Source organism: Gouania willdenowi, chromosome 10 (genome assembly GCF_900634775.1).
Source record: "Gouania willdenowi chromosome 10, fGouWil2.1, whole genome shotgun sequence".
Taxonomy (NCBI): Eukaryota; Metazoa; Chordata; class Actinopteri; order Blenniiformes; family Gobiesocidae; genus Gouania; species Gouania willdenowi.
The window spans coordinates 38,268,327-38,292,990 of record NC_041053.1 but is presented as its reverse complement, the minus strand read 5'-3'; the positions used below and the strand labels follow the sequence as shown (position 1 = coordinate 38,292,990).

The window sequence follows — 24,664 nt, the reverse complement described above, 5'->3', positions numbered from 1 at the left end:
TGTCTTGAATAGGAATCAAAGAAACACACAGAAAATGTTTTTATGATCTTAAATGTTTTTTCTTTCTAATAAAAAAGTGCAATGAACAATCTGCAGCTGTTATACGTGTTTTAATACGAATCAAATGAACAACAACAAAATCTATTGTGCTTTTTCACATTCATTTCTTCATATTAAAAGAGCAACAATATACAGTCACAATTATCAAAGTGTTTTGAATACAAAAAAAAAAAATGTTGTTTTTTATATTCAGCTTACTTGAATTACGTTGGAGGTATAAATGTAGTATGATTAGAACCACAATTTAACTTCTGTTCAATATTGTTTTGTTTTATATCATGTATTTTTTCATATTATATAATTTACATATATAAATAATACATTTTAATGATAATTCTTTTTTGTACTGCTCACGGCTTCACAATGGCATATTTGCAGACAATAATTAATTACCTTATATATATATATATATATATATATATATATATATATATATATATATATATATATATATATAATTTCCCACAACACACCTGGTGACACAGGGGTTAAAAAACCCTGATTTAAAATGTCAAACTGTGGGGTTTTTATTTTTGATGTGCTCATACGAAGACTTTTCAAACCTCGATGCAGGTGTAGGCAATTATAGAAGAGTACTTACCTGACCAAGTTAGAAAGTGTCCAACTCATAGCCCGGCGGCCAAATCTGGCCCTTTAGAGCTTCCAATTTGGCCCTTTGGAGAAAGTAAAAATTACAGCGAAAACATTGATTATTGTGTAAATGAAACTCAACAATATTTGCTAGGGATGTAACGATTGTAAACGACTGAACTCCTGATACAATACGATTCTCTCACGATTTATTTTACAAAATGAGACTGTAGACAAATGATGACTGAAAAATATGACTTTATTTTTTTGGGGAAAATACTGTACTATTTTCCTTTTATATTTAATTGTCAAAAGAATCCCTTGATAAACTATTCAAAACAATGCAATTTAATTAAAAATAAATCTTGAATGAAATAAATAAAGGAATAATACAAATGAAGAAGAAGCCTATTAATTTAATTTCTGGTTCTATAGTAAACAATGCAAAACTGCATAATAGTTCTTTTTCTTTTTAAAAGTGCAACTGAAAATGTATTTTGTGCCTTAACAATTAGACTTAAAAAAACAAACAGTCTGCACTGTATTTACATCAAATATTTGTTTGGACCATCAGAGGGCGCTGGTAACCCAGTGGTCGGTTGGCATGCAGATATCTTTGCAGTGAAGAAGAGAAGCTATGCTAGCAGACAGAGCTAATAGAAAAACGTGACTTTTACAGATATTCACACAATATTACAGACATTCTTTCGGTGCTAAAGGGGTAAATAATCATTTATGAATATGTTTAAGAGTAGATGGCGGCCAGAAAGAAAGTAGTAGCAGATTCCGCCCGCCGCCTACACTTTTAGACGAGAAGGATATATAGCGCCCTTTGCTGTTTAAAAAAAGTACTGCGATTCAATTTTCAGAGCATCGATGTGAATCGTGATACCTATGAATCGATTTTTAACTGCCTTACGATTAATCGTTACATCCCAACATTACACTTTAGTAATTGATTACTCTCGTGTTTCTAGGTGTGTCTGGGAGCCGATGCTGAGGATAAGTTCCACATGGTGGAAGTGGAGGGCCTCACTTATGATGGGAAGGCGACCAAAGTGCCGCTCGTCGCTTTAAAACCATCCGTCCTTCCCTCAGTTAGTGATTCAACACTCACAGCCATCATTATAGCGTACACTAATCTCATTTTAATTTTAACGGAACTACTACTTCTTCTTTCAGATGACGTTGGGTGGATTTGAGATCACTCCACCCCTTACTTTCCGTCTCCAGTCTGGTAGCGGACCAGTGCACATTAGTGGGCAGCATTTTGTTAGTGAGTACATCATGTGTGATGACCTAGAACATTGTTTTTCAACCATGTGGTCGTCTAGAATTCAAATGGCGTCACCTAAAATGTCTAGAAATTGATTAAAAAAAAATTTTGCTGATTAAATTCATATTTTAAGATTTTAAAGATACTCTTTTTTTTAATTAAAAACCACACATTATATTAAATAACTGTATTCTACACTTTCAATTTGTCAAATAAATAAATGTAATTTAAAAAAAAAAACATGATCAAAAACAATTTCTAGAAATAATTCACCAGAAATTTTTGATACCAAAACAACTAATTTGCCGTGTGGTGTATTTTAAGAGCTTTTTCAATGTAAATATGTTTTGGGAAATATACAATAATTGCAAGTAGGAGTAACATTGCACTTTATATATTTTATATATTTTAATGTGCAAATATTCAGTGCCTTTAAAAAGCTTCTACATTTAATTCAGACACTTTCTTGAACTTTTGTTACATTTTTATTTGAACGTCTAAACACAAAAGTAACTTCCCTCACACACATTGTTCTTTCTGTAAATTAATCATCATAAATACTTACACTACAGACTGTTTGTTTAGGGTTTAATGGGATTTTTGTGGTAGTTTAGATCTTTAATCTCAAGTATTTGCATTAATTTGTGGGATTGTAATTTCTTTTCAAAGGCTATTTTTTTCCTTCTTTATATTTAATTATTATTAATGTGAAATAAAATTATATGAAAGAAAACCTCTAAAGTCCAGATCTTGCTGCTTTTATTGGATATATTTTAGAACATTATTTTACTTTTATATTATATTATATTGCAGTCTATTTATCTGTACAAATGTGAGAGAAAAAGGTTAAGAAGACATTTTTTGTCACCATTTACATTATCAAACAGTGTAAAATCAGTTCAGCAGCTCCTGAGCAAAGGGAAATGCTGCAGAATTAGAGGATAGAGCAAAAAATAGAAGAGAATAACATAAATGTACCAACCAAAAAAAAGACATTATATGAACAATTTTTTTTTAAATTAAAATTTGCCAAAATAAAAAACTGTATCATCGATGAGTCACTGACTGTCGTTTTCGCTCCAGGTGTAAAAGATTCAGATGACGAAGAAGAGGAAAACAACTCATCGCCTGTAAAACGACCAGCCGGCCTGCCCTTGGGAAAGAAACCCACACAGGTTAATAATCGATCAGTTACTATCAGTTATGATCAGTTCATCCACTCTGGTTTCAGTTCAAAGTTATAGCACAGTGTGGTTCAGATTTCAAGATTCAAAGGATTTATTGTCACATGTGCACTAGGGCTGGGGCGATATGGACCAAAACTCATATCTCGATATTTCTCAAAATGGCGATGTACGAAATAAATTTGGATTTTTTCATTTCAAATGAATTCTGTCCAGAAGAAAGACAATTCAGGGTTAAATTTGATGATGCAAAATGCTCACAGACAAATTTATTAAAAGTTACACAAATTTTTGTCACTTTTGGCTTTTCCTCCTCTAAGGGACAGCACGTGTGAGTGAGTTCTGTAATGTAGCTTGTTGAGATGAAGGTCTGTGTTAGGACGCACTCAGAAATTCATCTAACTGAGCTGTACATGCTTTTCTGAGAAGAAGTGAACACATTGACTCCTAAAACAAATATTTGAATACAAAATAAGCTCTACAACACACACATATATATGTGTGTATATATATATATATATATATATATCGATAGGTGCGATACATTTCCATATCACCAAAAAATAAAGCTCGATATATCTTGATATATCGCCCAGCGCTAATGTACAATAAGAAATATGTTTTTATGTACAATGCTTTTTTGCTGTCCACACCGAATGACATGATAAATTTAAGAAGATAAAGTGTAAAATATGAAATTAATGCAGAACTTCCTCACCCTACTTTGACAAATTTTCAATACATATTATGCTGTAAGCTGATTTCAGATGCACAGTGGGATTTTCATTACTTATTGGTTTGGAGTTAAACATAAGATGCATACATTTATTTTTTTTTTTTACTGTTAGTAAAACACATGCAGCTTTGTGCAAACAGCAGGAAATACTCAACTTAAGTTTATGTCTTCAGTGTAGCTGTCCTGATTCATCCTAATATTTACCTTATTTTTATGATAACTTTTATGAAATAATATGTTAAGGTTTAATTTAGTCAGAACAACATTTTTCAGGAAATTTGCTTTAATCTCCTGGCATGGTTTGACTGCCAACTGTCAGTCTTCCTCAAAGGCGTCTACTGATTGCTTTGATGTATTTGGAAGTCGAAACATTTCAGGAGATTAATGTAAATTTTAAAGTACATTCCCTGAAAAAAGTTGTCTAAATATAAATGATTATATAAAATACATGAAACCCTTAACATTAGGGATGTAACGATTAATCGTAAGGCAGTTAAAAATCGATTCATAGGTATCACGATTCACATCGATACTCTGAAAATTGAATCGCAGTACTTTTTTAAACAGCAGAGGGCGCTATATATTTATCCTTCTCTTGTCCAAAAGCGAAGGCGGCGGGTATCTGCTACTACTTTCTTTCTGGCCGCCTTCTCTTAAACATGTTCATAAATGATTCCTTACCCCTTAAGCACCTGTAAAAGTCTGTAAAAGTCACGTTTTTCTATTAGCTCTGTCTGCTAGCACATAGCATCTCTTCTTCACTGCAAGAATATCTGCGTACCAACCGACCACTGGGTTACCAGCGCCCTCTGCTGGTCCAAACAAATATCTGATGTAAATACAGTGCAATGACTTTTTTTTTTTTTTTTAAAGTCCAATTGTTAAGGCACAAAATACATTTTCAGTTGCACTTTTAAAAAGAAAAATGATTATTATGCAGTTTTGCATTGTTTACTATAGAACAGAATTTAAATTAATAGGCTTCTTCTTCATTTGCAATATTCATTTATTTATTTCATTCAACATTTATTTTTAGTTAAATTGCAGTTAAATTTATCAAGGGATTCTTTTGACAATGAAAAATAAAAGGAAAATAGTACAGTATTTTTTAGGTTTTTTCCCCCAAAAAAAATAAAGGAATATTTTTCAGTCATCATTTGTCTACAGTCCCATTTTGTGAAATAAATCGTGAGAGAATCATAGCGTGAACCCAGTATTGTGAATCAAATCGTATCGGGAGTTGAGTGAATCGTTACATCCCTACTTGTTTTAATTCAATATTTCACTGTGTTGTATGTGTAGAATTTGCTTTTTAAACTTTAAGGTTTGCTCACCCTTTGGTTTAATGATATTAATCAGTGTAAATAAATACTAATGGCATTCCTACTTCTTGTTTTTCCCAGAAAAAACTAAAAATGTATTCTGAAGAAGATGACGACGTCGATGAAGAAGACAGTGACGACGATGATGACGAGTAAGACATATCTCATATCTAATAATATCTTTATTATTATAGTGTTTCTGTCTTTTGTGGGAGTTTTAAACTGTACTTGGCAAATTAAATATTTCCGATTCAGGGTTTTACCAGTACATTTTATCATTTCAAAGCAAAGCTATGCTAACGTAGCTCGTTCTTCTCTTCCATGATCCGTGGCAGTGATGAGAGTGACGTGACACCTCCAAAGATCGTTGGAAAAGCTCCCAAAAGACAAGTAAGTTTTTTAGACCATGTTTTTATATTTTCATTGGTCTGTAGACTCATGTGGGAATGTAAGAAACAATATCTGATCTCTGTTTTATTTTTAGTATAAAGAGGACTCGTTCTTGGGAATTAGAACATTTTTCTTTGTGACTCTTCATTTTTTATATATTCTGAGAGAGTAGGTGGAGCTGTGTTACTAAACTAAATTTCAGTTTTCTATGTGGTGTAATTCCTGAGATATTAGAAGCTGAAAATGGAAGAAAAATAAGGATGCACGAAAATCCACACATACCCCCCTCACTAAATTGTCCATAACTCAAAAAGTATTAATACGATAAAACTACAAATTTACAGTGTGACTATTGACCAATCACGGAACGATTGGTAAACATTTCTAAATTTTTGGAGAATGATGTGTGTGAGATGTTCTGAAAATGTGTTCAAATGACATGGAATGACCCAATAGTGTAACAAGAGCTATGGTTAATTAAACACACATGTAATGGTTAGAAAAGAGGGTTGAACATTCCAGTCATAATAAAATTGTGTTTCTAATATTGTAAAAAGCTGCAATTTTATTTGTTTTTCCAAGCATTGTTAAAAGTGAACTCGCTCAGCTCAGTGCATGTGAACCCGTTTGCTTGTGTGACTAAAACATCAATGAAGAGTCCAGTTACTTTAGTCTAGTAGAACTTCATTCATACTTTGCCCCCTAAGCAACCAGCAATGCAGCATGTCTGCATGCCCCCTCCCCGTGTGCAGGTGAACACGTGCTATTTGTGTTATGTGAACTTGAGCAGCAGCAGATAACCTCCCTAAGGCAGCCTGAGAGATAAGTTTGTGTCTTGACCTAGTTAGACATTAACCTTACAACTTCAGCTGCAAATGGAAAAGATTACAGGCATCCAAGGACCCTTTAATGTTTGGGTTTTATATTTTTCTTGATAATAAAAAAATAACATAATCTGCAGATTTAGAGTCTCAGATTTTTCATTTCAAAATTTTTTCAATTCCGCTTCAGGGTTAATACATTTCTGCGTCACTGTTTCTTTTCTGTTTATCTTCTTTCCCTGTTTGTCTACATGACTAAAGTTTACGTCACGCTCGCTACACTTTGGAATCGACCATCAGCCATTCATTGAAATGCATGATTTGGTCATAAAACATTTTGTAAAACCTTAAATTAACATCAACCGGCAAATTACCCTTTTGTATTGTGCGAAACCCCCGCACATCCAAGTCATTTTAAGGCCTCTGCCGTGATGTGTCACCAGGTAAAAAGATCATCAGTTTAGCAAATACAGGTACATAATCAGCTAAACCTGTCTTTGTACCAGAGCCTTTTCAGATTTGATTGCAGTCATAATAATCTGAACAATGCATTAAAAAACTTGCTTGAAGCTCTGCATTCATTTTCAGTCACAGAATAACATGATCACTAGTCAGCCCTTAACTTGTAGCAAGATATTGAACGGGATTATTAGCAGACCTGGACATATTTGTCCCACTTTGACATTCAGTCAACCGTATTGTCCTAAAACGTGCATGTGAGGCAGAGCTGTGTCATGTTGGGACCTCGATTTTAAATAGAGTGGAAGAAAATGCGTTGGATTGCTTTTTGGGTTTCAAAACATGAATTCAATTTTTTTTGTTCATTTTTCACGATCACGAGAAATCAGAGGCTCTACAGTTTTTTAAAAGTTACTTTTTTCTATTCTTTAGTTTCCTCAGACAAGATGGAATATGTTTAGGAAGAGAAACATCTAATTGGTAGTTCAAACATCTTAAGGTGTGATATATTCAGACAACTGTTCTTCAGGAAATTTACTTTGATCCCTTGACATGTTTTTTGACTGTCAACTGCAAGTCTTCTTCAGAGGCGTCTGCTGATTGCTTTGATGTTGATCTTAACATATTCTAAAAGAAGACAAAAAGAACTTAATGAAATTATTATGCTGGAGTGAAGGAACCATCAAAGCAATTTTCAGGAAATTTACATTGATCTGCTGACATGTTTCGACTGTCAGTCTTCTTCCGAGGCGTCTGCTGATCACTTTGATGTTGATCTTGACAAATTGTTCAAAAAGAACTTCATGGAATTATTACGCAGGAGTCAAGGAAGCATCAAAGCGATCAGCAGACGCCTGTGAAGAAGCCTCACAGTTGACAGTCGAAACATGTCAGGGGATCAAAGTTAAATTCCTGAAGAACAGTTGTCTGAATAAATGAAACCTAAACATAATATTCTAAAAGAAGACAAAAAGAACTTGCTGGAACTATGGTAGTTGGAATCTTTTGTTGTCCACCAGGTGGCAGGGCAGCCAATGGCTTTCCTTTAGTCTCTCTCTCTCTCTCTCTCTCTCTCTCTCTCTCTCTCTCTCTCTCTCTCTCTCTCTCTGTGTGTGTGTGAAAAGGAATTTCTCTGTGTGTATGCTGCTGTCCGTCAACTCCTCCCCTTTTCTTCCCACTACATCACTTTAACGTGCACAGACTGCATGTCGACGTAGCAGCAACAGTTCAGCTCGGCGGGCCCTACCCAACCCAACCCTGCACCCGCTGACCGTCCACCTCCTCGTATGAGACAACACATCCAACTTTTTTCATCCTGTTCACTCACTCATGCTCCCACCTGTTTTCTGAGCTTAAAACACAGGGTTAGTGCGCCGTAATGATCGGATTTCTCCTCTGTAATCAGCTCGAATTCTCACTGTCTCACCACACGGTTATGTTACACACACACACACATACACACACACACACACACACACACACACGCACACACACACACAAACTGGGGCATGTAGACCAGGGGTCATCAATACAGTGCCCGCGGGCACCAGGTAGCCCACATGGACCACTAGAGGGGCCCTCAGGCCTGTTCTAACAGCACTAGTCACCAATGAGCTCAGTCTGAAATGTAAAATAAATACGGACGATGGATGTAGTCGGTGTCTTAGTAGAGTTAAATGCTGCTGCACTATTAATATTAAATTAACCATCTTTAAATGTGTATTTTCACCTAAAACACTGTGACAAATGTGATTAAGTATCACAGATAGGTTTCTGTTAAAGATGGTGCAGATTTGGTGTTGAGCTTTTGATGTTTTTAAAAAAGTTTTATAAAATCTTGCATAATTGTTGAATTGTAATCCATGTACCCTTCGTTCTTTGGATATTCTGTTTTTAAAACCATGTCAAAATAACAAATAAACAGTGTGGTTATGTTTGCTTTACTGACCTAAAACCAAAACAGAAATACAGAAATACAGAAAGCAGCATTATTCTGTTTGTGATATGTTTGGATATTTACGGGGAAACTGGACGAGAGCTTCATGTTTTTCACTTTTTGTGGACTTATACTCTGATGATAAAATTATCTTGTATCATGTTGTCCACCTCACACCGATGGTAAAGATGACATTTCGTTAAAGAGTTGTTGACGCTAGAAGTCCAAATCTGTGAATATCATGCCAACGTTACCGAACAGTGTTACGGTCCAAATAGTATCCAAATAAACTGGTGACTGACTATCAACTCTGAGGCTGTTGTGAGGAACAATAGATGTTAGAACTTCCACCATCTGACACTTTTGCTAAAACAATTACAGCTTTTTTGAGGTCAATAAAAGTATTTATTTTGCATGTTATAACACCGCTAGCCACTAACAGCAGCTGTCAACACACATGGAAGTTGATCACCAGAAATGAGAAGCACCAGTAGATTCATTACACCACCTCTGGTTCCTTTAATCACATATCGTGCGTGCTTTAGAAAACATCCATTTTTTATTTCTATTTATTTATTAATAATGTTTCAATTCACCAGTTCATCAGTAATGGGACTTATGCGTTGCTCCTTTTTTGTTAGAACATGACGCTCTGGTCAGAGTTTCCTCATAAATATCCAAATATCACACAAACAGAAGATTTTATTTTAAAACAGAAAATGAAATTGAAATGTTTCACAAGTGGTCATTTGAAACTAAAACAATTGCATAAATTAAGATGAATAAATTGTTGCATGTTAAAACTTAAGTATTTCCTACCTTTTTAAGTTAATGCTAGTCACGTATCATCATCTTTCCCTTTAATTAAAGTAAAACCATTACGTCCTAGTATAGTATTTCACTGTATATCAAACTGGTAGCCCTTTGGATTGTAGCTCCTGGTTTTAGAAAGGTTGGTGACCCGTGATTTAGGTACACACTTACTGTATATATTATAAATTATATACATGGTCCCAACGGTCATAAATTCCTGGAAAAGTTTTGGAATTTGAAAAAAAACTATTTGAAAAGTCATGGAATATTTGAACTGTTTTGGAAAACTTCTGAAAATATAGCCTAGTTTATTTTAATGTTTAAAATATGTTAAACCCCAAAGATGTTATGTTGTATTTCAAAGTGAAAGTGCTGCATACCAGCAGCATAATTGAGCAGGAATTAGGAGATCTCACAAATTCAATCTCTGCCTCATTTATAAATCTGTGTGTTGGTAAGATCACTTCAGTTAGAGCGTACGCTAAAAACCAGGAAATGCATTCGCAAAGAAAATATCTTAGCACTTCAGAACTGAGTCATGAAAATTCTTGGCAAAAATTTTGGAAAAGTTTTGAAAAATCATTGTGGAAAAAGTGTGGGAATCCTGTATATGTCAGCATATCTGCAATAAAAAAAACAAAAAAAACATAGAAAGTTCACAGACTAAGACTTACACACACACACACATACACGCTTTGCTTGTTATGGAAAAACATCTTCCAGTATTTTTCCTCAAACGCTGCATATTTCTGTCCCTCTGTCATCCCTCTGTTTATATGATTGCTCCTTTTTATCGTTTCTCATGCCATTTCAGATGTGCACCTGGCTTTTGCCTTTGAACACTTGTTTTGCCACAGTCGTGTGTGTGTGTGTGTGTGACGGCCTCGCTCCTCGTACAGCGGTGTCTGTTTGTGATTTCTTTCCTTTTTTTTTTTTTTTGAAGCACACAACAGTCCAAGTGCAAACTGTGCCAGGCAAAAAAAGATCAAAGCAGGACAGATGTTCATACCTGCGACGTGAGCGTGGATCCTTCCCTCAGGGTTAGATGACAGCTAAGCATTTCTGTCACCTGTTGATTTATTCCGTTGTCTTCTCTTCCGATTCCACGCCACACTCCACACCTCGTTGCCTCTGTGACCTTAATCTCTTTACTTTTATACCTCTTTTCTTTTCTTTCCTTTTCTTCCAGCTGTCTCACTATCCCAGTCCCATTCTTTCATAATGAAAGCATAAAGCTTAAGAACGCACGGCTGGGAGCAATTATTTTTTTGACCACTAATTCAAAGTTTTTGTTTTTCCCTTTGTTGTCAGTCCTTTGTACTGTACCGAGCACATACCTTATTGTTTTTTTTTTTTTTTAGTACACAGATAATCAAAGGTTGCATCCAATTCAGTTGAGAATAATTGATGTATTTCTTTATTTTTTTTTTTCTTTTTCTAAAACAATCATTTTCAATTGATAGGGTTTAGGGTTAAATTATTTCCACACAAACGTACATAAAACCCCAGAATAGTACAGATGGGCAAAAAACAAACATACATGCAAAAACATTTAACAATCTGGCATAAGATGATGTGCAGCAGAATCTGCTTAGTTTTTTAACTGAAGCTGTGTTCATCACGGGGCCATCGTTACAGTGTCAGTCTGCTCAAAGGTGATGCAAACTAGTGAGGGAAAAGGGCTGGAACCGCGTCAGGTCTGACCTCGTGTACAATAATCTGAGTGTGTGGATTAGTGGTGCAGCAGCAAAAAGTGAGTGAGACTGAAAATAAAGTATTAAACATGCCTCAGCTGTCATTTAAGCATAAGCAGACACACATTCAGAACAGATCTAAATGGATTATTAAAACAAATTTAACAAAATCAAATTAACTTCCAAAAAGCCCACATTGTTACTGATACCACTTTTTTGATTTTTCTTTCACAGAATACAATATAACCCTGCTGGCAAACTTTGCTACTAGACCGCATAGGATCACCCAGTGTGTACGCGCACACACACAATGCAGCAGTGCTTTGCTCTGTCTTGGAGAATAAGGTCCGATTTCCTCCTTACAGCACATTGCTGTTGGCTGTATGGAGGAAAATGGGACCTCATTCATGCTTTTAAATGTAAATAGTTCTTTTAAACTTTCACAAATGCGCTGCATTAATCGTTATGATGAATTATAGGTGGAATTGGCTGAATTCGGCATAATAAACACAGACAAGGGACAACATTTAGTAATTTTTAAGGCTTTTTTTTTTTAAGTGTTTTGATTGTTAATTTATTGTAATGTGATATTTATTGCCTAAAGCGTGCGGACTGAGGCTAATATAGACATCATATCCGTGTATTTCTCCAGGATCTCTGTTGTGTAGTTGTTCTCAGTGCACACAGGGGGGCAGACGTCTCCTGCTCAGTAGCTGATCCTCTTCCACAGAGTGTTCAAATGCGCTTTTTAACTCAAGAATTCACACTGTCTAAAAGCACATCTTTGTTTTGCACCACCTCAGTTGTGAATGTGCCGATTTTCATCTTGGAAAAGTTTTTCTTGTTTGATTTCAGTGGGCGGGGCTTCTGAAACAGGAGAGTGTAACAAGTTAATGACGATCGATTTCAGCCGCCACATTTATTAACACCCCATCATTGGTACGCTGGGATTTTTCAGAACCCAATTTTTCATGAATCACACGTTGGTCCTGTTGTACGACACAATGTGAAGTCAAATTTGGTGACAAATGGCCCCAGTTATTATACCTGAATGATTTACAATGTGTAACGTTTGTGGTGAACTTTGACCAAGATGTTGTCTTTTATTTGTAACAGCATGCAATACTTTTTTTTAAATTTCTATTTACAGGAAGGTGGAAATGTTTAATAAGATTATCTACACACAAGCTTCATTCATGCACTTCGCAAAATGTGGCTTAAAATGTTGAGCCAGTGTGGAAATGACTGTCATTAATGCTCAGATTTTAAAACGAGCATCAAAACTTCAGAAGATGAGTTTCATTCAAATAAGCAAACATCACGAAACATGAAATAATTAATTGGTGAATGAACACAGTGGCAAGTTTTCATTAGATTGTGCCATTTTGAGCTTTTATTTGTGGACTTTGGGAGAATAACGGTGTGTGTTCTTAACAGAATGTGGTTAAAGCATCGATTGTTAACTTGAAACTGCCTCACTGATGTTCGCTTGTTTTCTCAGGGTCCAGATTCTTCAGTTAAGAAGCCCAACAAGACTCCCATGAAACAAAACGGCCCCGCGGGGAAACCATCAGGCTCAGCAAACAAAGCACAGATTAAGGTATGAAAACACCACATCACCTGCACTTGATTGCCTTTTTTTGTTCTTTTTTTGTGGTATATTAAAATAAGTGATGAGAGTTGTATGAAAATATCACATTTGAGGTCTTCATACTAATTTGATATACTGTATAAAATCCTAATCATTTAGAAAGACATTTGAGATGATACACAGTCATCACATTTAATCACTTCAGATCAGTGGTTCTCAACCTTTTCAGCCCATGATCCCCAAAATAAAGGTTCCAGAGACCGGGAACCCCCACAATACCTGAATGCAGTTGAACACAGACATGAACATTGAAGAACAGTCGTGTGGAGACAGGGTCATCTATAAGGGGGAATAAAGGGGAGAGATTTTTGGGATCCATCCATAAAATCAGCAAAATGATGGTCCATTGTTCTATGAATCTGTGCTAATCACAGTTATTTATTCATCTGAATAATTTCCACTGTTATCCACAAAGTTTATTGTTATTTGCTCCCAAGTATATAGTCATCTTAAATACTTAAATCCTTGTTTTACTCAGAAATAAAATGAGTTAAAAGTGACTAAAAATAGTGTAAAAGGGATTTTAAAAACCACAAAAATTGGTTTAAAGTTGCAAATTATGGATAATGGAATTTGAGAAGGTGAAGAAAACTAGTTTAAACTAGCAAAATTAAACATAAAATATAGTGAAAAGGGGTTGTAAGTGTAGTAATGGTTCTACATATGCAACATCGGGTTGGAAAAGTAGTGGAAAGGGTTTATAAGTGCTGAAAATGTCTTGAAAGTGAAAAAAATTGGCAAAAAAGGCATTGGAATTTGACGAAGTTGCAGAAATGGGAGTAATGTTGTAAAAATGCATTAAACGGAGCAAAAATTTGGCAAGAAAAAGTGATTAAAATAGGTTAAAATGTGGCAAGTTCCGAACTCCACAAGCGTGAGTTTAAAGTGATTTTTATTGCATCTGCAGCTTCTAAATGAACTCTCATACATACTTGTAAAGTTTATGTAGAATGGGATTTCAGTTGAGCTGTCTTTGTAGTTTGGGTTGAGGATGATTCCTTTTACGGTGATTGCATGAAGTGAAGTTTGTATTTGTAATAAACATTTTTAGACAGCTGTTGCATCATTGCGTTAAAGTTTTAATAATATATCACGTAGTATAAGAATATGAAAGCAACGTTTGCCAATCATCTCAGTATTGGCTTCATATTAGGCCAAATTATGTGCCACTCATTGCCAATTTTGTTATTTTGAAGAAAAATGAGCAATGACGGAGTGGGAGAACTCCCCTTTAACATGGCAGTAGAACGGGCCTGGGATTAGACCAGTGCTTCTCAAAGTGTGTGGCTGCCCCCCTGGTGGGGAATGGAGGTATGACAGGTGGGGCGTGACGAACAGGAGGACATTTTCAATTTCATGCCAGTCTTCTTTATTGCCATTCTTCACTGACAATAAATATCATTACCACTAAACAAAATGCCTACACATAAAGAAAGTAATAATGAGAAGCCAGAAAATGTAGCAGAAATTAAAAGATCATTAAATTATTAGACTGCATTAGACCAGGAACAAAATATAACGTGGAACTCAGTTCAAAAAATAATGATTTAAATCACCATGTTTTTCACATGGAGCAGAGCAATAAACAACTTTAACATGAATTTCCTTTTCTGTTTTCCAAAGCTTTTTTTTTTTTTTTTTGCCACTGATTGCAAACAGTGTTTTTTTATTTCCTGTGTTTTGGACTGCTGCACTTTTATATTTGTTTTTTTATGCAGGTGATTAGCTTAATCTAGTTTTTGATTTATCATCAAACATGATGTCACTTGTTCCCTGTTAGCTCAATACAAAATGTGATATTTGGCAAGATTATTTGGGGGGCGATGGGCTCAGGTGGGGCTTTAAACTCCACCTATGTTCAAAGTGGGGGCCGAACACCCAAAACAGTTTGAGAAGCACTGGATTAGTCTAAACTACCTGCATAGAACCAGAGATTTGTGAGAGTAAGAAGCACACAGATGGAAGGATAGACCAAGATAAGAGGTTTTGACATAAGATACGCCTTAATTCATCCAACAGAAAAGTCCACTCAGCCTTTTTAAAGCTATAGCTAGAAACAAAACACGCCTCTTCTATACCTGCTTTAGCCTGTTTTGGTTTCATAGCTCTCTCAATAGTCTGTCTCTAAATGTATAAGTAGGAATGACTGAATTAGACACTTTAAATACAATATTTTATTGTATGTAATTTAAAAAAAAGTTAAATATTTTCTTCTCTTTCCAGTTTATCTAAGAGGAAATGCTTTTCTTTCATCTTTTTTTGTTAACGTACTGTAGTTGAAACCAGATGATGCCCTCAGGCAATGTGTAACAAGCAGCACCGTGTGTTCACTCAAGACACAAAAAGCATTGTACAGATTACCTAAGCCTAAAGGGATGAGCACAAACGTGAGCTCGTACCATGACGTTTACCATTCAGCACCGGGTTAAAAAACCCAGCCAGCTTTTGTCATTCCAAAAGCCGAGGAACGTGATAAACACATGTTGCAATTAGCTTAACCTGATAGTTAATTTCTAGGATGGAATGTCGTGGACAGCCGCCTTTAAAAACCCAAAGCTTGAACTCTGCCGGTCTTTAAGCAAACACACCTGACCTCCTACGGGTTTCCTGGGGCAAGGTTTAAACCTGCGACCCCGTAGCTTGACCCCGTCGTCTTGAGTTGCAGCCACCTTTGACGCTCTACGCCTCTTTGTGGTTTCCAAACGCATCAGGTGGAAACAAATGGGAAGACCCTTCTGCAAATGTAGATATTACACCAAAGCAGAGATAATATTTTTAGATGATTTAAAGAGTTTGGGCTAGGGATGCACGGAGATCAAAACTCTTGGCTACAACCGGAAACGAAAATGAGAAAACCAAGGCTGAAAACTGAAACACTGCAAGAAATGATTATTCAAATGATGAGTCCCATTGCATTTATGGCTCTGAATGTGTACTAATCTCACTAAAATTTAAACATTGCAATTGTATAAATTAATATCAATGCGTCAAAGAATAAATCAATTAAAAATATGAAATTATTTATTTAGCACATTCCAACAATGCACAATATAAAGTAAAAAATGTTTAACTCTACCCCACTTATACATTAAATCGCGATGGCACAACAGTGGGTACTTAAGAGTGGAAAACTGTCAATCTTGGTTCCACCCCAGGTGTGAGATGACCAGAAATGAGAAAAAAAAAAAACTATAGAAATAAATCTATTCAGGAGCCACTAAGTCAGTGTTTTTCAACCTTGGGGTCAGGACCCCATGTGGTGTCGCCTGGAGTTTAAATTGCGTTGCCTGAAAATTAATAGATTTTAGAATTTATTTATCTATTTATTTATTTTTTAATTAAAACAACACACAATCTTAAACAACTGTGTTTATGTACTTTCACATTACATAATATATATGAGCCAAAAAAGTTTGAGAACCACTGCATTATATATTATTGTACAGGCCTATAACAGAACTATATGTTCTGTCATTAACTCATTGGCTGCCAGCCATTCTCAGAACGGCTACACCCCTCACTGCCAGCCATTTTAGAGCATATTGATTGTAAAACACCCACAGAATATTTTGTACTATGACAATCTAAAATCTGAAACCAGATTCTAAAAAAGAATTGACTTTCTACTTTCATCAGAAAAAAATGTTTTATTTTTAGCATGTTTCGCTTCTTCCGTTATCATCTGTTGAATATAGGTATGTTTCACACAAACGCCAGTTTCTGTGCAAAAAGCTGATAAAACAGGCTTTTTCTGAAAAGACTTGTCATTGACTTTAAGTCTATTTTTTTTTTAGCTTCAATGACCCTTCAAACAACTCAACATTGGTTTACTTCTATAAAACCACAAAAACAACACTGAAACCGGGCTTTTGATGGCAAAATGTATGTTATTTTGCTATCTAGGACAGAGTTTTATGCTTTCCTTTACGTTTGTTGGACTTCCTCTATGTCTCCCTCCCCCCTCAGTTCCCACACAAGCAACTTCCCTCTCCTCCCCGACATCCACGTCCGCTGTTTGACCCGGTTTGTTGATCGTTTTTTCTCAGTATCGCAACACTCTCAATAGTCCACTTAGGTCCACACATGCTCTCCTTCACTGTAAGCAGTTTTGAGCTGCTGGATACTTCACAATATCCCTTCATAGCACAATTTTCTCTCTCGTAAACTCCTTTCCTCTCCCTATAACATCTGTTGATAATGGGTGATCTGTCATCCAACTTTGCATTGCTGCCACCAGTTGGTCACTACATCATAGTACAAGCCTGATATTCACAGGGGAACTCTGTCTCCTAGCAACCCCAGTTATAAAACGCAATTGACTTACATATTCGTCAATGGCAGTGAGTGAGTTAAAACCCAAAGTGCATTGAAGTTCTTGATGAAAATCAGCTTCTATGCTTCATTATCTAAGCATGTTCTTGGAGAAGCACCCGCTCTGTGTGCTATGATTGCGGCATGCGTTATTTCTAGTGCGCACTGGTTTAATCCCATCCTCGTAATCATCTTTATAATGTGGACCAAGTGTCGTGATGTAGTAAAGAGAATCTCTGTGAAACGTGCGCTGACAGACTCTGAAATCGGATTAATGCTGCTGATGTGCAGCTGTGCATCAGGCTGTTGTGTAGTGGTCCGTGTTGACAGAGAGCGATACGTCATTACAGTGTCGACTTGAAACAGAAACATAAAACACACTTGTGTGCCCCTTCAACTCTGCTCAGAAAACGCTTTAGCGCTCAGATGTATTGAAATATAGCTGTTCTCTGAGTCCGCGGACAAGTTGGCCTTGTCATCACAACATCCTGTTTCGGTCGGCTTGTTTCAGTGAGAAAAGTGTTTTGGCCAAAAATCTAAAATGCACTTTTGGGCCATTTTAGGCTGAAATTTTGTGGTGGCCAAATTTTCGGTGCATCACTAGTTTGGAGCATTTCAGTGCTTTTTGCTCGGTAATCATTAAGCAATGGTCATCACGTGTTCATTGTTATATCAAACACTAAGGAGCAGGATTGCTAAGGTGAGAGAGAGAACAATCATCCCTGAGGAGCAGTGATCAGTAGGAGTCTACTACTGACCAAGTGGCCAAAGAGACACAATCATCCCAGCAGTTTAGCTTTTCGGTTCCTTTTGTGCTCCGACTGTTCCCTCCTGACAACCTCTTCACACCCCTCACTTCCTGGACACACCTTCTCCCAATTGCTCTCATTACCAGTGTTTGATGTCTGGTTCAGCTTGCGCTTCCAGATGCCCCTGAGGAGCGAGGAAGCAGGCGTGGTTGTCTGTTTTTTTCTTCTTTCTTTCTTTTTTTTTCCTAAATGCAAGTGACTGGTCATTACTTTGGCTCGTCTGATCGGCTGCCAGTACCACGGTTCTCACCTCTCACTGCCCAGCGCGTAGCTGCACCTTCTTGTGTAACAAGCTTTGGCACGAGGAGTCGATAACACAAGTCGTGTTGATCCGGAGCGACTTTGTCTTGGCAGCTGCTGTGTTTTGATTGATGGCATTTGGAGAAGCTGATGCCTTAGAGCACACGTCACAGCCGTAAATATGTTATCCACTTTACTCAGCTTGATCCCAAAAGGGTGTGAGTCATTGTTTTAGTGACTGACTGACATGTGTTGGAGCAGGTGCCTCTATCTGCTTATTGCTTTTTTTTAGTTCCCCCTGTGAATGTAAAAAAAAAAATGGCCAAAAGACAAAGCCCTGCATCTCCACAGTATCCATAGGATGAGTCACAGTTCCCAGCTTGCGTCCCCAGACTTCAGCTTCCCTAAACACTCATTCCAAAGGAAAAAGACAATTGCTATCCCCGAACAGAAACAATGAGCAAAGGTGTCACAACCATGTGTTTGCGCTGGGTTTTAAGACGAGAGGTTGCATCAAAATGATAGCGTGCTTGTGATTAAGTTTGGTGTGTCATGGCATCTGTAATCAGCGTCTGGGCCCAGATGAAAAAGCTTGCTGGCTTTTGTGTGTTTATCAGCTGCTTCAGGTCCACAGCTGTCCTTTGGAAGTCAAGAGCTGCCGGTAAATAATAAATACGTAGCGGCTTTAGTCTGGCCCTGAGCCAGACACATATGTGTGTGAAATTTTTTTTTTTACCCTTGTAGCGTGACAAGTTTTTCTCATGGTTTAGTTATTTTTATGCCTTTTGATGTCTGCTGTTAAGTGCTGATTTCTTGAGGAAAGGGGCACGTTATTGCATTTTTCTTAAACTAAAAAGGAGGCTCACTTTCTATGGCTTTATTGTTTGACGCCGTGTCAAGCCCAATCCATCTTTTTTCCCCAGGAAGAAATGTGGTTTTGGCAATTGAGATGATTTGATTTTAGAGAATTAAGTCAAGACAGAGTGACTTTTGCTAGGGTGACCATATTTTGATTTCCAAAAAAAAAAAAAGACACTTGGGGCCATATTCAAATTACTTTGTTTTTTTATTTATTTATTTTTTTATCTATCTTGTAAAGACAAAAAACAATATAGTAGATAAATAAGTTGTAATTGTCCATAAGGTTTAAAAATGAATTTCTCTCTATAACAAAGACTTAAAAAAATTACTGAAGACATTAAAAAAATCCGTCCTTGAAAAATACCATATAAACCTTCTTAACATCTCTCAATCACTGAAATGATGAGAAACATCTCCTCCTAGAAATAAAAAAAAAAAGAACTCAAGGCTTACAGAACAGTAAATAATCATTAAATAAACACTTCAATAAATAACTGTGAAATTTTACCTTCCGTGGTCCCATACTGACTCTGAGCTTTATTCTGTCTGTTGTCATGGAGACAGGAGGTGATGAAGTGATGAGGTGTCGACCAGATGATGGAAACTTTACGTTAACTTCCTATTGGTTAAGTTTCTCCCAGTGGCTCCTTCATTTTCAAATCCCTTTCGAACCTCTCTGAGGTTTTATCATCCAGGAGAATCTTCCTGCTGATATTTTTAATTAAATACACCTTTATTTGGTCTCTTTCAATCCATTTTGGACTAAACAGCAACTCTTTAGCTTTCTGAACCTGCTGAAATTTCTCCGATAAAGCAAATATTAGCAGAGTTATGGTCATTTAAATTAACGCGTTCCCCTAGATGTGTTCAGGGTCCCTGGGAAACCCGGACATTTTGATGAGTTCGTAAAATCCGGTTGAACGGTCCGGACAGGACGTGAAAAGAGGACATGTCCAGGTAAATTTGGACGTATGGTCACCCTAATTGAGCTGTTGCCTATTTGTGGCATCACGTAGCACAACTTGTTTGTTAATGTTGCAGATCTCATCTTGTCATAATATGCAATCATCTGAAATTATTATCTCCGATATGATGAAAAGTAATCATTGACACTTTGACTTACACTTATTAATCTTTTTACGGCAGAAACTGTTGCAAAAGAAGCCCTGTTCCTTATCACTACCCACTCCATTCCCTATAGTTAGCACATGTAGAGATATTAGTGGGAGTATTAAATGGGTTTAACACACTTTTGCTAATTATTAAAAGTTGGCTTCATTACAGGATTTAGATCATCCTGGGATGCAAAGAGACTCTCACATTAGTGTTAAAAACTCATCAAAAATTTAAGAAAAAAAAGATGCAGCATCAATAAATTGGTCATTCAGATATGTACAGTAAATTGAAATAAACAAGCGAATAGACTGAGTGCTGATATACTGTAAATCTAAAATAAACTACATCACATACAGTTTACAGTGAAATTGTTAAGATAATTTCAATGAATAAAGATGGAAATTTGAAGGGAGAACAAGTGAATTTAGGTTGTTATGAAAGAGAAAACTTAATTTCATTCAACTCAGTGAAGATAAGGGACACTGGTTGAATACCAAATGTAACATGTTGGCCTCAGGCTTGGCTTTAAATGCCTTCAAGCTCTCTGCAACCCTGAGGCAGTTTTCCCTTCAGATGAGGGCTGAGAAGCTTCTGTTAAAACATGGTGTTGTTTTTTAATTCTGAGTTAAAGCCTTCAGAAATGCAAAGCAGATATTTACTGCCTGTCGTGTGTGTGTGTGTGTGTGTGTGTGTGTGTGTGTGTTTTTTTTTTTTTTAAACTAATTTACTCCTAAATGTATTTGGTATTTGATTTAGTGGCAGCTTTTTGTGCACACCGGCTTCAGTAATCTCAGCCTATTGATGAAAACCTACAATTTTCCTGGATTCCTCTCTGGCTTCCACATGCAGAGACAAGCTCCACGGCTTGTGTAACAGTCACAGCGTACGTACGGTGCGTGTGTTAGGATTGTGTCACATTTCTCATTGAGAACTGGTTTCCAGTCAAGGGTGTCCAGGGTTAATGCATGTAGACCATCACAGGAAACACATGATCACTCCACTTCAGATGGTCTCATTCGGAAGCCTCAATCACACACAAACCAGGACCCTAGTTTAAAATTTTCCATTTTGTTTCATGATATGAATATTTAGCCAACATTCTTTGGATTCCTTTATCAGTAAATACTGCCAAACTGTTAACTTTTTTTACTTATCAGATAAAGATATAATATAGGCCTCATAGATCAACAAATTGTAGATCATTTGTTCAAAAAAAGATGTTTTCATCTCTATTGTAAACACTCTCTTATTGACATTTTTGGAAAAGTTTTGTGCATTGCATTGTGGGATGTTGAGTCCCATAGACAGCTGCATAGAAGTGTTTTTACTTAATTCTTATTGTAATTTCAAGGAGGACAGTGATTGGCTTGACACCATTATGTACTAGTTTGTTCCTGGTATTCCCGTGTTGTCACCTCACTCCACCAAACATTCAGTTTCGGCCGGATTCGGTTGTTGTTTGTGTAAACTCCTAAATTAACATCCACAATTGTTTTGATGCAACTTTCAGTGAAAATACCAGAAATATGTTTGGGGAAATTTTGGAGGTAAATACAAGAAATCACAGTAAGAATGAAGTAAACAGTATTCGACATCCCACAATGCAATGTGTGAAACTTTTTCAACAAATGTCAATAAACCAGTCAAAACAAACTTTCTATCGGCATCTTCAACAATTTATTCATTCATTTATTCATTCATCTTGTGACCGTTCATGGTTGTTGGGTCTGCTGGTGCTGATCTCCAGCTCTCATCAGGCACTAGGCGTGTACAACCTGGTCAGGGTTTCAGTCCATCACCTGCGTGGAAAACACAAACAGATCAACGACCACTTATTAATTCCCATTCACTAGAGATAGGCGATACAGTCGACCGATATTAGCCTTAAACTAGTATGGGTCTAGATCAGCATCTGTTTTTCCACAGATGTTGGGGAACCTACATGCTGTTGTTTGAGACAACATAAAAAAACACTTTTTCCATTACTAAAGTTTAGTTGTGGACTACATCCATTGGGGCATCATATAAAAAGTAGCCTTGACCTGTCAGTTTCCATTAAGATATATATTATTTGAGATAAAATTAGATGTGAGGGAGGGGCTCTACTTATATATTTATATAGGTTGGTATCAGAAATCTGAATTTTAGTCTTGGACCCTATCGATATGTTGGATATTGGCAAAATGCTTATATCAAACATCCTGAAACCTTAACTTACGTGTTTTTGTTGGAGGAAAACCAGAGAAAACCCAATGCAAGCACGGAGAGAACAGGCAAACTGCTCACAGAAAGAACCTACAGAAGTGTCCACCCTGGGGATTTAAACCCAGGACCTTCTTACTATGAGGCAGGAATGAAAGCTTAACCCATGAGTTGAGAACCTCTGGTCCAGATAATCCAAGCAGTAGATTTTTATATAAGGTAGAATCAGCTCCAAACAAACGGTCCAGTTTGAGATGTGTCCTCCTACCGACTGCTAATAAAAACATTATTTCTACCTGATGTATCTCTCAAAGACAGACGGAGTAATCAGAAAGGAATTTGTCGTTCTTTTTTAATGCTTTTTAATCTTCTTCCAGCGGCTGGTGGTTGCCAAGTGTGTAAACACACATCCAGACTAAACGGGTCATTATAGGCTTGAACCCCGGCTGGCTCGTCCGTCAGCAAACAAGTTACTCAACAATTTGTTAGAATTAGCAACATTTTATGTTCAGCGCAGGGACGGATGCCAGGAAAAATAAACGGAAGACAAATCCATAAATCTTTCCATTTGATGTATCAATAACTCTTTCTTATCGAGCTGATTTATGTTTCCCAGACACCTGCTGCAGGAAAAGACAAACCCCAGGCTGGTTCCACCAAATCCCTGGCTCAGATCAGGAGCAAGTTATCAACAGCAGCCCAGGAGGTAAGCCTGTCATCTTTTGTAAATTAACCTCCCTAATTTAATTTCAGACTGTTGAGAGAAGGGTTTCTTTCCTTTTTTTTTTTTTTTACTTAAAGGGAAAACCACTGCCGAAGACGGAGCAGAAGTTCGACAATTTCGTCAGGAATTCATTTAGAATCACAGACAAAACAGTGAGTCATGACTTTTTGATGCTTTTGACTGACAATTATACCACATATTGGAAATGGGTTGTTTGCATACAAACAATACTTGTTAGCTGGAGGCTAAAAGAAAGCAAACAGCAACAGCCAAATCTTTAATGGAAAATATCATTGAGTGCCCAGAATTCAGGAAGGAAAACTGCCTGCACTGTCTGATTCATCCACATTATTCCTGCAGGCTCTCCTGCTCTTATATATAATAGAAGAAAAATGTCTGTTGTGATAGTAGCAGTTAGCAAGTGTTGAAATTCCAAAATAAATACAATTAAAGGTTGTTATGCTTGTTGTACGGCTCAAAAATATGAGATAAATATATCTATATATACTTATAACAATATATATTGACTAGGTCTGGGCAATATGGACCAAAACTCATATCTTGATAATTTTTCTTAAAATGGTGATATACGATAAATCTTGATAATTTTCATTCAAATAAATTCTTAACAGAAAGACAATTCTGGATTTAATTTGCCGATGCCAGATGCCACACATACACATTTATTATTAAACAGCTCTACAATATATGCCACTTTTAACTTCTTCTCCTATAAGGGACAGCACGTGTGAGTGAGTCCTGTAGTCTTGCTTGTTAACTGAGCTTTTCATGTTCTGAGAAGTAACAAAAGTAGCGATTCCTGAAACAAGCATTTTAATACAAAATAACATATAAAATTAAATATATATATCGTAATAGGTGATATTGTAATTTTCTGTATCACCAAAATAGAAAACTCAATGTATCTTGAATCTCGATATGTTGCACAGCCCTAATATTGACTAGGTGTGTGCATTGCCATGAATCTGATGATACGATACATCCCGATACTAAACAATATGATATACGTCGCAATATCAGGAATCACAAAGTTTGCAAAAAAAAGAGAAGTTAAACTTTTGTTTCTGCAACAGAATCTGATTCTGTTAAAGTTGTTAAATTATTTTTTAAAAGTAACCACATACAATACATACATTTTGGACCTGAAATCCACGCTGAATCCACCCTTCAGATGGGATCATTTTAATTTACATTTTTGTATCAAAGTGATCCCAATCCCACTAAAAACTCCAACTAAAGGTTTTTATTTGGATCAAAACCAAGATTAGATTACTTGATCTAATCCGATAAAGTAATCAGTTTTTTTTATTTTGATTAAAAAAAAACATTTTTCAAGATTTGATCCAGAATCTGAGTTGATAACTTTTGAAAAACTGGGCCCTGGTTATTGTCTTTTTAATGCGTCTTTTTGACAGTGTTGTGTAATTTTCTACTTATTTAACTACAA

At 36.4% G+C, this 24,664-nt stretch overlaps 1 protein-coding gene across 2 annotated transcripts in view; it reads left to right on the top strand.

The window, feature by feature from the left end:
* npm1b (nucleophosmin 1b) overlaps positions 1–24,664 on the top strand; it is a 35,725-nt gene that overhangs the window by 701 nt on the left and 10,360 nt on the right. For both annotated transcript variants that reach the window (XM_028460511.1, XM_028460513.1), the window contains exons 3-10: positions 1,629–1,748; positions 1,834–1,927; positions 3,011–3,102; positions 5,251–5,321; positions 5,505–5,559; positions 12,784–12,882; positions 23,089–23,178; positions 23,274–23,348. In XM_028460511.1, coding sequence (XP_028316312.1) covers positions 1,629–1,748; positions 1,834–1,927; positions 3,011–3,102; positions 5,251–5,321; positions 5,505–5,559; positions 12,784–12,882; positions 23,089–23,178; positions 23,274–23,348 — 696 coding nt within the window. The remainder of the gene's footprint in view (positions 1–1,628; positions 1,749–1,833; positions 1,928–3,010; positions 3,103–5,250; positions 5,322–5,504; positions 5,560–12,783; positions 12,883–23,088; positions 23,179–23,273; positions 23,349–24,664) is intronic.